The 13,990-nt window shown below is 38.5% G+C and overlaps 1 protein-coding gene across 1 annotated transcript in view; it reads left to right on the top strand.

Moving 5' to 3' along the window:
- ITGA8 (integrin subunit alpha 8) overlaps positions 1-11,770 on the top strand; it is a 109,096-nt gene extending 97,326 nt beyond the window's left edge. The window contains exons 29-30 of the mRNA XM_041408882.1: positions 7,637-7,759; positions 8,998-11,770. Coding sequence (XP_041264816.1) covers positions 7,637-7,759; positions 8,998-9,084 — 210 coding nt within the window. The 3' untranslated portion in view covers positions 9,085-11,770. The remainder of the gene's footprint in view (positions 1-7,636; positions 7,760-8,997) is intronic.
- The last annotated feature ends 2,220 nt before the right edge of the window (positions 11,771-13,990 follow it).

Below are 13,990 nucleotides of genomic sequence, written 5' to 3'. Positions count from 1 at the left end.
AGCAGAACCTTGATTTCACTAGAGAGGATTGGTGCTTAATGCAGTGTTCATCCAGAAGGGTTCAAAGGCACCAAGCTGACAGATATACTCGGGCTCTTTTTATTTTCTTGCAGCATGTGTTCCATACCAGAAACACATGTGCAGAATTCTGTTGATAGTGGGGCCTTCATCTGGACTGGAGTGCTTTACCCCAGGTGATAGCCTGCTGTTCTCAACAAGTGTCAGATGATCTACCAAATGATCAGATAAGCATTTCATTCTCTTACTCCAGCCAGTATAAAGCTTGTTATTTGCAGCAGATGATTTACAGCAAAATGCCTGTAATGGCAACTGTAAAATGTTGAAAAATGATAACGCTTTTATGTTGTTTCATATCTGGACATGGCAGTGGATGCTTGCCAGCTCTACAGCTTGATGTGTTATATGCACCAGTTCTTTGATGTTCCCCTTGCAAGAAGAAATATTTCCTTGAAGTTGGGCAAAGCTTAATATTTTTGCTCCTTCTGAAAAAGATCACTAGTTGTGTTTTAAAAGTTTCCAAAGATTTATTTAAAGGTTTATGGTTTTCCTTCAGACAATGGAAGGGTGGAAATGGAAGAAATATTTAAATATTTTTAAAATAAATTTTCAAAAGTACATATCTAATAATCAGCTAGCACTTTAAAGTTTATATAAAGAAGAAAATATATTTTAAAGAACAGAGCATATGTCCTTCATTTAATCCATATAGGGCTGGATTCCAATTAGGCAGGCTGATACTTACTTTTAGTTTTAATGGCATGAATAATCCCATAACACATCAATAACCTACAGAGCCATGTAGTCCTAATTGTAGCTCAAAGGGCTTTATCATCATGGAATATAGATAGGTCTTGAAAACATGGATCTTGAAGGCAGGGTCATGATAAAAAGGTGTGTGAACATTAGGCAAATGTAAGAAAATCTGGATCCTCAATAGTAAAACATGACAATGAAAATGCATCAATCAGAAAATTAGCATGGAGCTTAAACCAGAATCCACGGACATCTATAATAGTATTCCATTATTTTTGATAGTTTTACAATCACAACCATATATTACATAACTGGTTGAATTTCCTTGTGAACAGCTATTTCATTCAAGAAAAAATGTTCATTTTTTTGCTACAAGTATTATTGTGGCAAATAATACTGTCTTGGTGAATTTCACGTGCAACATGAAAGTACTTTTTATTGCAAAAAGTGCAAAGTTAGAATAAGCAGAAATTTGCTTTACTTTAATTTATGATTCTTGAGCCAGTTTGGGAGTTTAATAAAATATGGTTGCTTTTCTTAAACGTTTGATAGGATTTTCACTGTGGATGCCTTTAGTCTAAACTGTTTGACCAGTGTCCTCCAGTGAGTAACATTGGTTTCAGACTAAGGCCTATAACTTTTTTTAGTTATTACATGTTGATAGCACTTTAAACAAGCTTATATTCCTCATGAAATATATTTGCATAAAAATTTGTAATGTGTTGTCATAAATGTGACTTCAAGCTCAAGGGAGCTTTAACATTCTATTTTGAGCATTTTTGAGAACATATAAGAACATCACGCTGTAATGGTTGGATGGGGACATGTAGGAGTACAAAAGAATTTCTGTTTCTCAGACTCTGTAAAGAAAATTTCTGAAGACTAAAGGAAGGTCATCATGGGCAGCAAAATCAGTAGCACTAGAATAATAATTAATTTAGTTGCTGTTTCCTAAAGTAGCAGAACAAATTATGGAAAAGTTATTTTTATTTTTTGGAGTGTGTCTTTTAAAGAATCAGGGAAAAAAATAACTTTGTGAGAATCCCACTGGCATGCACTGAATTCTGACAACAGATGCTGGAAGTTTGCACCAGTCAAACCTAACTCCCATCTATACAGAAGGAAGTGTCAGTGAAACAGCAGATTACTTCATGTGCTTCTCTCTGCTTTGTGCTCCCTTCCAGAGGAATCAAAGACTATTTTGAAGACACACTAACAGCAAAATCAGAAGCAAAATCCCAACTGGATGAAGTACAGTGGCAAAAGCCCTAATAATTATTTTAAATACTTACAGCGAGCTTAACTATGGCACATTTTTTTAAAGGCACATTTTAAAAGCCTTCTGGGGCAGAGGAACACTTTCATAAGCAACAAATGACTTTCATGGAACCACAAGAGGGGTTACAAAGTTAAGACTGTCTGACAGCATCTGTGCTAAGACCAGTGTGGATTTTATCTCCAATAGCAAACAAAGGCTCTGTCATAACTCCTGGGTTGACTTCACCCTCATCTTAGTGCCTGAGGCAGTTGGCATTCTCTGGCACCCTCTGGATACCAAAGGTGTGAGATGTTCAGCAGTGTCAGAAGTCAGATGGCTCCTCTCAAGTCTTTTGGGATGTGCTTTGTGCTTCTCTGCCAAGTGAACAAGCATTGTTTTCAGTGTTCAGCATAAAGTCTTGTCCTGAACAGAGAGGAAAGCTAACACACATCTAAAGTACAGTGTCAACATGCAACACTTGTGTAAAAAATCCACTTGATATTGGCCACCTTAGATGGAAATATTCCCTGGCTCTGATCCTGGAGTACTAAACCTACCACATGGAGAAGAACAGAAATCCAAGCTGAAAATACAAACTTGTTTTAAAACAAAATCACATGTAAAACTGTTGTGTACAGCATGGGGTGAAGAAGAAACAGTCCTCTGTAAAAAGGGTGAAAAAGGCAGACAAAACTGAAGGAATGTTTTGTTTCTGTCTTCCCCTCCAGCTTCTGCCTCAACTCTGTGGGTGTTCAGGACTTGCAGGGTCAAACTGTTCATGAGGAATTGCATTAGTAGCCTTGCAAGGCTTTGTGTAGAGTATAAAGGGGGACAGCCCAGGGGCATTATATCCACCGGTAAGGCACACAGGCAGGAGTGAGACTGATGCCTACATATAATCCCCTGCTCAGGAAACAAATCTCAAGTACTTAGCACAACTATCCCCTTGCTTTTAAAACCTATGACCAAGAAGAATTCATGGGAAAAGGGTGTGGGTTCGACAGGATGGTTTCAAGATTTTAGCAGGCAAATATTTCATTAGCATTGGCTGCACTCAGGCTAAAAGAGAAGGGAATTGTGCCAGCTTTGCAGCAGTGTCTGCTTGATACAGAATAGACCTAATTTCTGCTGTCTGTTTTGCTCATTGCTGATAATCTAAGGATTATGAACATGATACCCTGCTCTTCTGTAAGATTACAGTTTCTTGTTTATGTTTCAACATTTGTCAAGCTCCAGCTGAGCTACTGAAATGAAACCACAAGTTGCACTTGATGGCCTGTAAAGGCAGAATGACAGAAGGAGGAAGGGAGAAATGATTCTGATTTCTCCCTGATTCAGGCAGCACAAGCAAGGCTGAGTGCTGCTACACCATTCATAATTGTTTAGCATCCTCAGGAAAATCCACGTGCTTTTCTGCATCCATGCTGAGAGGGGCTCTGTAGATATCAGAATAAGAGCTAGCTAGTGTTACTGTTTTCATAGCCTAAGAGGAAAGAAAACACAGCACATAAATACAGCAAATCTCTAGAAGTGGCACATAAAAGAAGGCATGGAAAGGCAACATGTCTACTTGTAGTTGCGTACACTACTGTCAGCTTTATCCAAAACCTAATGAAATCTACCATCCCTAATGTTCTAATGGTTCCACTGATTTCAGGAGGATCTCAAACATGCTTTGAAGTCTGGATTGACCCTACCTAATTCTGAACAGTGAATTGGCACACAGTAAGAGTCTAGTTGTTGCTCTGCTCCTGTGCCATCATATGCTGCACTATGAGCTATTCAGACCCAAACACCACACAGCTGCTTACTTCACCCCTGTCTCAGTACCTGCTGAAGTAGTTACCTTAGATTGGGTTAAACTGGACTTGGTGCCCAAGAAACCAGGTGTGGTTCAGTCAAATACTAGCTGAAAAAATGTGTAAACCAACATTTCTTCCTATTCCAAGAAGTACTTGCCCACACAGACAATTTCTACATTCAGATGTACAATTTCAGTAGACTGTTGTCCTGGTTTAGGAATGGTACTCCCCAGTTTAGTTCTCCCACTGTGACTCTCTAAACCATGCACTTCTTGCTTGCTTCCTCTGCTTTCCCGTCCCTCTCAAGCTGCAACAGGATGGAAATAAGAATTGAAGGTAGAAAACATAAAGATCACGAGTTGAGATAAGAACAATTTACAGGAAACAGCAACGAGATAAGAAAATTAACAATAAGAGCGACAATCCTAATGACAGAGGGTACAAGAAAGGAAAGATGACAGGCAAGATCCCTAACAATATACAGCTCCCTCTGCCAGGCTTACTCTACTGGGAGGAACTTCAGAAGAGACTCCCTTTCCCTGCCTCAGGTAATAATGTGAGCTGTTATAGAGTAACCTCATGGTCATGCCCCCTCCAGGCTACTCCAAAAATTAACCCTTTCCTGCGCAAACCCCGGATGACTGTCCATCTATCAAGCCATCCGTTCCTAGCCAGCAGCTTGTCAGAATCTTTTTGTTCTGTTTTACTGATGTTCTACAATCCACTCTAAAGCAGCAGTGCTGGCTCCCATTCCCTCTTGTATTTATCTCAGTCACATTATGCCACCTAGGAATTTGGCTGAAGCTATCAGTAGCAGAAATGGCAAAATAAAACCTTTGCATGTAAATGGGTCTTCCCTGTGGTTTGGTCTTGCTGTAAAACGGAGTCAGTCATTTCATTAAACTTGAGACAACAGAAAGCACTGCTTGCCTTTTAGTTTTTCTGCTGTTTTACAAATATGGTTTAAGATGGTTTTGGTAAGTAGTCTTTCACATTAGTGCTCCAGATTCACAGCAACATGCTCAGGTAAGTGATAGTGTTATGAATAAAAATTGTAGGGAAGCTCAAATTTTAGGTGATGAAGATATGCAATCCGTATGTTGACAGTATCAGGTCCTTTCCAAACAATAATTAAAATCTGTAACTTCATGTATGTAGTACCTCAGAGTTTGCCAACAGAGGAAGTACACATTGTGAATGAGTTGGGGTTTTCTGAGTCAGTCCATTTTTACTGTCTTGGGGCCCATGAATTTTCATCAGCACTTCCCAACTCTTCTGCTGTATGTGATCAGACTTGCTTCAGGGCAGCATTCATGATTTTCTAGCTGTAGAATGGACATGCTTTCTTCCTTGGACAGCTGAGCCCATTGTTTTCTACAGGCTTCAAGCAGCCCCTTGTAACTGCATCCTTTCTGTTTTCCCTGGTCAGTTAACTTTTTATTTTAATTCATCTTTTTCCTTAATTGGCTTTTCTTGGGAAGAGTCTCTGCAGACAGCTCAGATGACCCTGCTCTCATTTTCTCTGCCCTTGCATTTTAATGCCACTCTGAGACAAAAGCAGAGCCATTCAAGAGCATTTTATCCTTACTAAATGAGCTCTGCTCTAGTTGAATCTAATGATGCAGAGAACCTATGAAATTTTGCAGTAGTTAGGAAGCAACCCAAGGAGGAGGCTGGCAAAGGGAATGGTATTCTTGCAAAGGCATGGTTGATCACTGGATCAGACCACCAGGATATCTGTTGGGACATAAGGATGACATTTCATGGGTTGTTTTATTAATGCTGTTTTCCTTAAAATAATTCTTTCTTGCTTTAATATGCTCTCATATTTATTCTTTGTAGATGTTATCTTTTTGAAATATAGTAGACTTTTGACTATTTAGAGCTGCTCCAAAGATGTATATTAGCTGTGTTTGTTAGATCAGTGATGGTATGACTAGCACTGCAGGTACTTCATCTTCAGAGCCAATGTTAAAGTGCAAACACCAGGACTGGGCAGTGTCTTGGAATTTTCTGTGTAATCCTCAGTGAAAGCTTTGGTAGAAAGCAAGTGGTTTCCTACATAGAAAGTTTGTCCCTACATTTTGTTTCCTGGTGAGGAATACTATAAAAAATACATGCATCAGTAGAGCTCACCAGACTGCCATCTCTGTAAGCGCTGTGTCAGAGTAAGGAGCAGATGCACAGATGAAGTAAGTGAAAATTACTATTCAATAATGTATTCTAGTTAAGCCTGACCGTAGCTGGAAGACAGATCTGCTGGTGTTTTCAGAAGGAAAAGTCTATGAAAGAATGCTGATCACAAGAAAAAATGAGAGAAGAAAGGACTAGATGTTGCAGAAAGGATTAAGTGATTAAATTTGCCGTCTTCAAGGACAGAAATGAGAGGTATGGGAACAGAAACAGTTTTGAGCTGAACTGCAGAGTTGTGCCCATTCTTAAAAGTTAGGCTGCTGTTATGAACAATGAACAAATTAGAAATTAGTATTTTGTTAAATTCCTAGTGCATCAATCACTAAGGTAATAGAGGAAAAGAAACCATAGAAAGAAAATTTACGATGAGTGCAGCTTAAGGACTGGACCATAGCCAAGAAACTTATTAAAAAGAGTAAATTTCCTAGCTGTACCTTGAGTACAGAAGAGGACTATCATTTGAGAGTTTCTTTCTTCAGTTGCTTTGCAAACTGATTTCATCATGCCATAAAGCAAATAACTTCCTGTCTGTCACATACTTGTCCTAAGGGAGACTAAGAGTAGGCGAGAGAGGTATAAGAGAAAACCCCAGAGAGAAATCACTTCCTAGGCTAACAAGAAAGAGAAAAGTTTGAGAAAATAAACTAAGACTGAAGGAATATAATTGTGTCGAAAGAGCTAAGGAAAGCCCAAACTCATTCCTTCCCACTTGGGAGTAGCAGGGACTGAGCAAATATTTAGTGAGACTGAGGAGCCTTCCAAGCAGAGCCTGAGAGCATATGATACATTTTATACAAGGTATGGAAAGGAGAGTATGGAGGAGAGTGTGGATGTCCTCAGAAGGAGAAATACAAAAGGTTATTACTACTCTTTGTCCACGTGAAGGTCTAAAGGGAGAAGTTTCTCAAGTCAGTTAAAACTTTGATAACTGATGTTAACCTCTGCTGCTTTGTAGAGCCTCAGACAACGAGAGAGCGTGTTTCGCGCTTGTTTCCCGTTTAGGTAATAGTCTGTATGCTTGGCTTCTTTTAAAGAAGATAACATCATACTGTGTGTTAGGCTTTATCACAAGGACAATACACTCGGCTTGAGTTTCATTTTTGGACTGCTTAGCTGAAATGCAAATCATCGGAAAAAATGTATACTGGTATGTCAGCAAAAATTAAAATAAGAAAAATGTTGCTGGTATCTACTGTGGTTTGAATTAAGAGTTTGGGCCAAAGTCAACCATTGTTTGGAAGTAATTCAGTGCAGTTCAGTGTACTGGCCTAAGCTGTCCCAGCATGTGAGCAGAACTTTGTTCCTTGAATATTCGTGAAGCATCTGCACAGAAGGGGATTTTTTTGCCTCTCTGTATTATGGGAAAATTATTTGTATGTCTGATATGACAAGACTTTTATATATGTGTGAATTCCATTTCTAGTAATTATCATTAACAAGTGGAAAGGAAATTACAATAAATCAAGTCAACATGGGAAAATTTCAGTCAATGTGTATTTCTAATCTACAAAATGCTGTTGAAATCAATGCTTCTAACCTCTGTATTCTACTGTCAGACTTGCTTTACTTGCTTCATTTTTGTTCATTAAATGTATTCCTTTCATTGCAGATCAGAACATCTGTCATTTGGTCCACCCCAAATGTCTCCTTTGAGATCCCTTTATGGGTTATAATACTAGCCATACTTCTTGGACTACTAGTACTAGCTCTGCTGACCCTAGCTTTATGGAAGGTATGTTCCATTATTCCTGTTACTGTTGCCTTAAAAAAACCCCCAAAAATACTGAAAGATTCTAACAGATAAAAAGAGAGGCTAGAATTTTGTGATCTTTAACAGTTTGGAGCAAAAGCAACAGTACATGTGTCTTTTTTTGTTTTGGCATTTCTGACATGCTAGTGTCATTGACCTTTATGCAGGGAACTTGTTTTCAAAGTCCTCCTTTATTAGTGAATCCTGGTTACAAATGGGCATACAGAGTTTGGCTCTGTTTCCCAAGACCTATGATCCTCTATTTCAGGATGTTTAGGTTCAAAAAGAAGTTATTCTAACTTTGTTTTCTCTGAATAATTCAGGAATTTCCAGTTTTTGTCAGCATGGAACAACACTCCCGGTTCTGAGAATTAATTTTTAGGTTTCCTTTTATATTAATATATAATATATTATGTTTTTTAAAGTTTTCTATTTTTCTATTGGTTGTTACACTTCTTTCACAAGTTTTAAGACAAATTATTGGAAACTGCTATAATACAAGGAGCCAGTGTAGTTTTTGTCCATCCTCTCAGTTCACATTAAAAATGAGATTGAAATAATTCCATACATTATGATATGGTTCATCTGTCTTCAGCTGCCTAAAGGTTATGGTTAGGTGTACAGCCTATGCTGACTTCCCAACTTCACCTGGTCAGGTAGCAGCAGCAAAAAGTTATGCTAAACATGCAAGGAGGAGTGAAATTACCTTTTTGTGGTACTTTTCTCTAACAACTTTTGAACTTTCAACCTTTCAACTAAAAGAGTGAATGTTAGGCAGTTTAAGGCAGGAAGAACTCATCTTTAGTGATCTTTAGACTAGGTCACAACACTGTCCTGTGGACATTTCCCAACATATATTATACTTCTCTTATGATTACTGCTTGTCAGTCTAAACCTCTTTTCTGAATGAGTGCATTGCTGAACTGAGAGGAGCAGATTTCTCACTAGCATCAGTTTATACCAGCATTCAGGCCAACTTTACATCTCCTACAAAGACATCTTTCATATAATTTGGATTTTTAAAGGTATGTTTTGGAACTCAATGACTTGCATCTAAAACTTTCTTAGGGAACGATTTGGATAGAAATAAAATGTCTTTACAGTCTGTCAGCCTGCCATACATCATGCCCAACATTTCAGGTTGAACAGTCAAGCTGCAGCTGAGTCTTCCTGTGGTTGTCTTACCATGACATCTTTGTTTCTGTTGATTTTTTCTGCAGTGTGGCTTCTTTGACAGAGCTAGACCTCCTCAAGATGACATGGCTGACAGGCAACAGCTGACAAATAACAAGACTACTGATGCATAAAGGAAGAGAGTGACAGTTCAAGTCAGAATCCTGCCTGAGAGACTATAAACACGACAAGGATTAAATTAAAGACTCCTTCCAAGCAGTCTTATTTCGTACCTGCAAGTGACATGGTGTCAATCTGATCTATGCAATGTTCTGAGAACATGCCACATGATGGGCATCCTTGCCAAAGAAAGTAACTTATCATTGCCTTATAAACATATTTTCCACTGAATAGAATGTTTATCCCATATTCCAGTCAGTCTACGTTTCAGCAGATGCTTCTGAGCACGTGTGGTATACCGAGATGCTTCCAGAACAAGCCCAAGTCTCTCAAGGAGAGAATGCCTTCATTGCTGTATTGTCTAGAAGATGAAGCAGGACAAACCTTCTGAATGCTACTGTATCATGCAGAGTACCTTTGAAACCTCCCTAAGAACTTCTATGAAACTGTGGCTCAGGGAGACAGGCAATATATCAGTACTGTGAAAGTACTTCTGAAACACAAAGGTAATCTATAAATACCTTTATAGATGGGGCACAATTATTTATTTTTACACCTTTTTGTAATAAGTATCTGATATAATCATCAACATAGATTTTGAGAGAAGGAAAAAATAATACAAATCATGTACTTACTTTGCATGTAAATAGAAGAGTAAACTCATTGTACACCCAGAGCACAACCTCCTTGGCTATGAGGTGTTTTGCAAAACAGAAGATTTATGGAACACTTTACAAGATGAGACTTGTGATAAGCAAGTACATGTTGTATCTTTCAGCCCAGAGCTGGCAGTATCACACCCAGGTAACTCAATCCATGCACGGTATAGAGCAGGGATGAGTTACCCTGTCCTTGCTTTGCTGATGGCTGGCAGCTGTACACTGACACAGGATACAGACATTTCTGAAACACTGTTTTAAATTTTCACGGCCACACTGGTGATATTGAAAAGGCTTGGGGGGGTTTGGGGCTGGGGCAAAATTTCTTGGCCTTTGCCCTGTTACTTTGTTGAAATCCCCTCTTGGAATGGAACAGCTACTGCCATAATTTTTCACCTAAAGAAATCTTTGCCTTTTTCATTTTTCAATCTACAAGCTGGCAGCATCTTAAAAGTAATGCTTTTGGCAAAGTTTAGGACTTGATAAAATTATTTTTAAAGTCTCGCAGGAAAGGGTGACAGGATTTGTATTTATGCAGAAAAATAGGATGCCAGCCAGCCAAGCATGAACAAAAAGAAAGAAAGTGATTTTGAGGCACAGAGTATAAAATATATACTTAGTATTTATTATTATTTTTTCTGGGTTTAGGATTCCAAAGAAGGGATGTTTCATTCTTTCCCTTCTATCAGCAAATGGTCTTTATCTCAGTAGGAGCTCTAAGCCCTGATCTGTGCAAATTTTTATGTGAAAGCTTGAGTCTTTCAGTGCTGCCTGTGAGTGTGAAATTAGCAATATTGTGCAAACTTCACAAGGGATTGTTCATTTTATGAAATATACATACCACTTGCCTTCTCCTGAGTTCCTTTCCAATCCATCTCAGCTTCTCAACTGGTAAATGGCCTCATCCATTCTGCCACTTTTTGGCTCCTTTTAAACAACTGGCCTTCTGCTTCCTAATACTTCAAGATAGGAGTAGTTATGACACATTGTCAGTTTGCCAGTCTGACATGAGATTTTACAGTTTTATCGTTTCTTGTATGCAGACTAACCTGGGAAATCCAAGCAGGATCTGTGTTGCATCTTCATATCAAAGACAAATTTGCAAGAAGACCTTTATGGAGTCTTTAGCTTATCAGATGCAGTGTGCCCACAAGACTTAGGGAGAGAAGGAGACATGTGCCTCTGAACACGGATGTGAAGCCCCTGAGTGCTTCACACAAACGAGCACCTCTGTTTCCTAGGGGTGGGGAGGCCTGACAACTTCCCAGTCCCTCAGAAAACCATTAACAGACTCCTTCCCCCAGATGGCTTTGAGCCAATCTCTTGTAGATTAGAAACATCAGCTGATAAATTCCATCACAAAGCAAGCGCGTCCCTATTTGCACACCTCTGTATCCCCTACATTCCAGACAAAAAATCATCCTTCCATGAAGAAAAAAAGTGAGCTTCCAGCTTTTGTAAATATTTAATTGTTTTGTGTAGCAGCTTCAGAAATAATATCAGCAGCTCATTATAATCATGTCATCTGCACAACTCTCATGAAATAGCACCATAAGGAGATACTGAACATAGGACTTCTGTATGTGCAATACTTTATATTACTTATATACCTGAAGCATGTTTACACTGGCATTTGTGGTTGTTTTTTAAACTTTTGAATATACTGATAACAATTACAATAAAAGAAAAAAGGAATGGGGGGAAAAATGTAAAACAAACACCGTGCTGTTCAGTATTTCTTGCAATGTGTTTTCAGTCCCCTGTTGCTCTGAGGATGGGACTAGGTGACCTAATAAGTTCTTTGCAGTTGTAACTTCTATAGTTCACTTTTGAGAAATTACTCTCCGTTTTAATGATGGACAAAACATGTTCAGATACTAAATTTAAACAAAAAAAGAACTTCAGTGACTGTTGGGTCTGGCTGGAATCCATTGGCTGCAGCTGTGTAATGTCACTGGAAACCAAATTAGAGGCACATGATCTGACAAACAGTTACTTTGAGCAATACTTTGTTTTATATTTCTACATCCTTGTAGATTAAACTTCCCCCCTGGAAATGTCTGGAGTTGTGTGTTGTCAAGGACTGTAGTCTATTCCCAGCATTTGTGGATAGTTTTGGCTGCAAATTGCAAACAGCTTTGTGAAGATTTCTGGGTTTCAGTGCTTGCCAGGAGTGTTTATTCCCTGGGGAGATTGCATCCTGGATGTGGACACTTAGCAGGCAGTTGACATAATCTTTCCCCCCAGTATATTAGTACTGTGCTACATGATAACCTCTGCCACATCCCTACATGACTGACCTTTTGTTGCAGTGATGTCAGCTTTGTAATGTTACTAAATGCAGCTTTCTGTAAAAGTAATTCAGCCTTATTCTTTCCAATGTTTGTGGTGAGCTGCTAATTGCAGAGAACATGGGAGGAGTCCAGAGAGCAGGAAAAACAGAAGATTACTTTAAAAATTAGTCTATTAAAACTCTTTATTGCTATGACCACCACAGCAGTCTAGTAAACAGAGAGACAGTCATCTTTTATTTCACATGCTTCTTGTTGAATTTGAGAAAGGCTGTCCACTTATTTCATCCATGCAGCAAACTATATAATATTTTCTGTTTCATGAACATTTCAGAATTTCCATACCAGGCATCAGTATATTTGAATATGTTTTCCCTTATGATTTAAAGATATTTAGCAAATACAATTTTAATTTTACCACAGGTTAATTTTTTTCTTGTCACCATTCTGTAATTCATTTTGAGTTTTTCCTGTTTCTCGCAGCTTTTACAGGATTCCCACATTAGCTCTTGAAAACAACACTGATTTTGTCTATGTTTCAGCTGTGAACTTTCCCTCCATTAGCATGAAGGATCTTCTGGTAGGCATAGCTTACATAAACTGAAAAACCTTTTGGGAATCAACAAAACACCTAGAAATACACAGGAGAAAGAAAGCCCCAGCCAGCCATGGCCTATGGCACTCCATTGCAGCAAGCATTTTTTTAACGAAATACCAACTGACACACTGCCTTTAGGAATTGTTTATGAGTGAGTGTTTTATTTATGATTGTTGGCAAAGATCCATATTAAAATGTAGCATAATGGCAGTGCCTCTTAACAATAAAAAGTCTTGAATTCAGCTCGTGCAGGCACCATGATGTGACACAGCAGGAATGCTTTTAATATTGAGGAACTGGTCTTTTTTTGCCTGTGTGTTGTATTGGAGAGGCACTTAGCTATTCAAGATGCTACCCTACTGTACACAGTGACTTTTAGAAAAGAATGGAAGTAATTGTTCAACTTGCTTTTCAGATGGTTTCATTTGTTTTCAACATGTTATTCTACTTCATCAATGCACTATATTTCATTTGGTTGTATATTGTCTTTGTTTCAGTGAGGGTTTGTAGAACAGATTTCAGGAACTCTTTCCAAAACTGGACTGTATCAGACAGTATTACTTTTGCAGAAGGCACTCAGGATAAGAGCAGCAGAGCAGAATTCAGGATACTGTGTGAAACGGTCAGTGCATTACAGGGGCTAGCTTACTTTTCAGGAGTTTACCCAAGTTCATATTCAGAGTTGTATTAACAAAACTTCAACCTTACATTCTCCATTTCTCTTGTCAAGGAGGGCCAAGGCGTGCTCTGATTGTCATGGCTGTAAAAGCCAAACATCAAGCAATTCTCACAGCAAAGCTGGGGAGAGAAAGGCACGTTTTAAACTTGCACAAGACAAATGTATAGAACCAAACCAAGTGTATGGCAAGAGCACAAACACCATCTCTCGTGATGTTCTCCTGGTCATGAAGGTTAACATTTTCCCAGCTAAAGCACTCTGCCCATTTATCACAGACCTGCAACACCAGAAAAATAATCTCTGAAGCTGCAAAAAGTTTCAAAAAAGTTTCCATAGATGTCATATTCTTTCTGAAAATTTTACTTTATGAATATATATGATAGTTCCTTGCTCTTCAGATAGCCTTACTGATTTTTTTGTCGGTCTTTAATATTTTAATAGCATTTGAGAAAAGATGGGCCAGCATAGTAAGACCTGATAAAGAAAATAGATTTAAACAGTGAAGTCTCACAGCAGACCCAGGCTTATATCTGGGTTATTTTTTTTTTCCATTTTAGGCTTGGAAGAGACATCAGGAGATAGTTTAGGTGGAGAGTGTTTTGGCTTTGTTGTAACAAATACTCCCATGCCAACTAATGTGAAAACCAAAACATTTTGTTTTAAAGAACCAGGTCTATCATGTTCTCCTCTGTG

This window comes from Onychostruthus taczanowskii, unplaced genomic scaffold (assembly GCF_017590055.1).
Source record: "Onychostruthus taczanowskii isolate IOZ18803 unplaced genomic scaffold, ASM1759005v1 scaffold3, whole genome shotgun sequence".
NCBI lineage: Eukaryota > Metazoa > Chordata > Aves > Passeriformes > Passeridae > Onychostruthus > Onychostruthus taczanowskii.
Note: the sequence above shows the minus strand (reverse complement) of the source record. Positions and strands in the feature narration are given on the sequence as shown.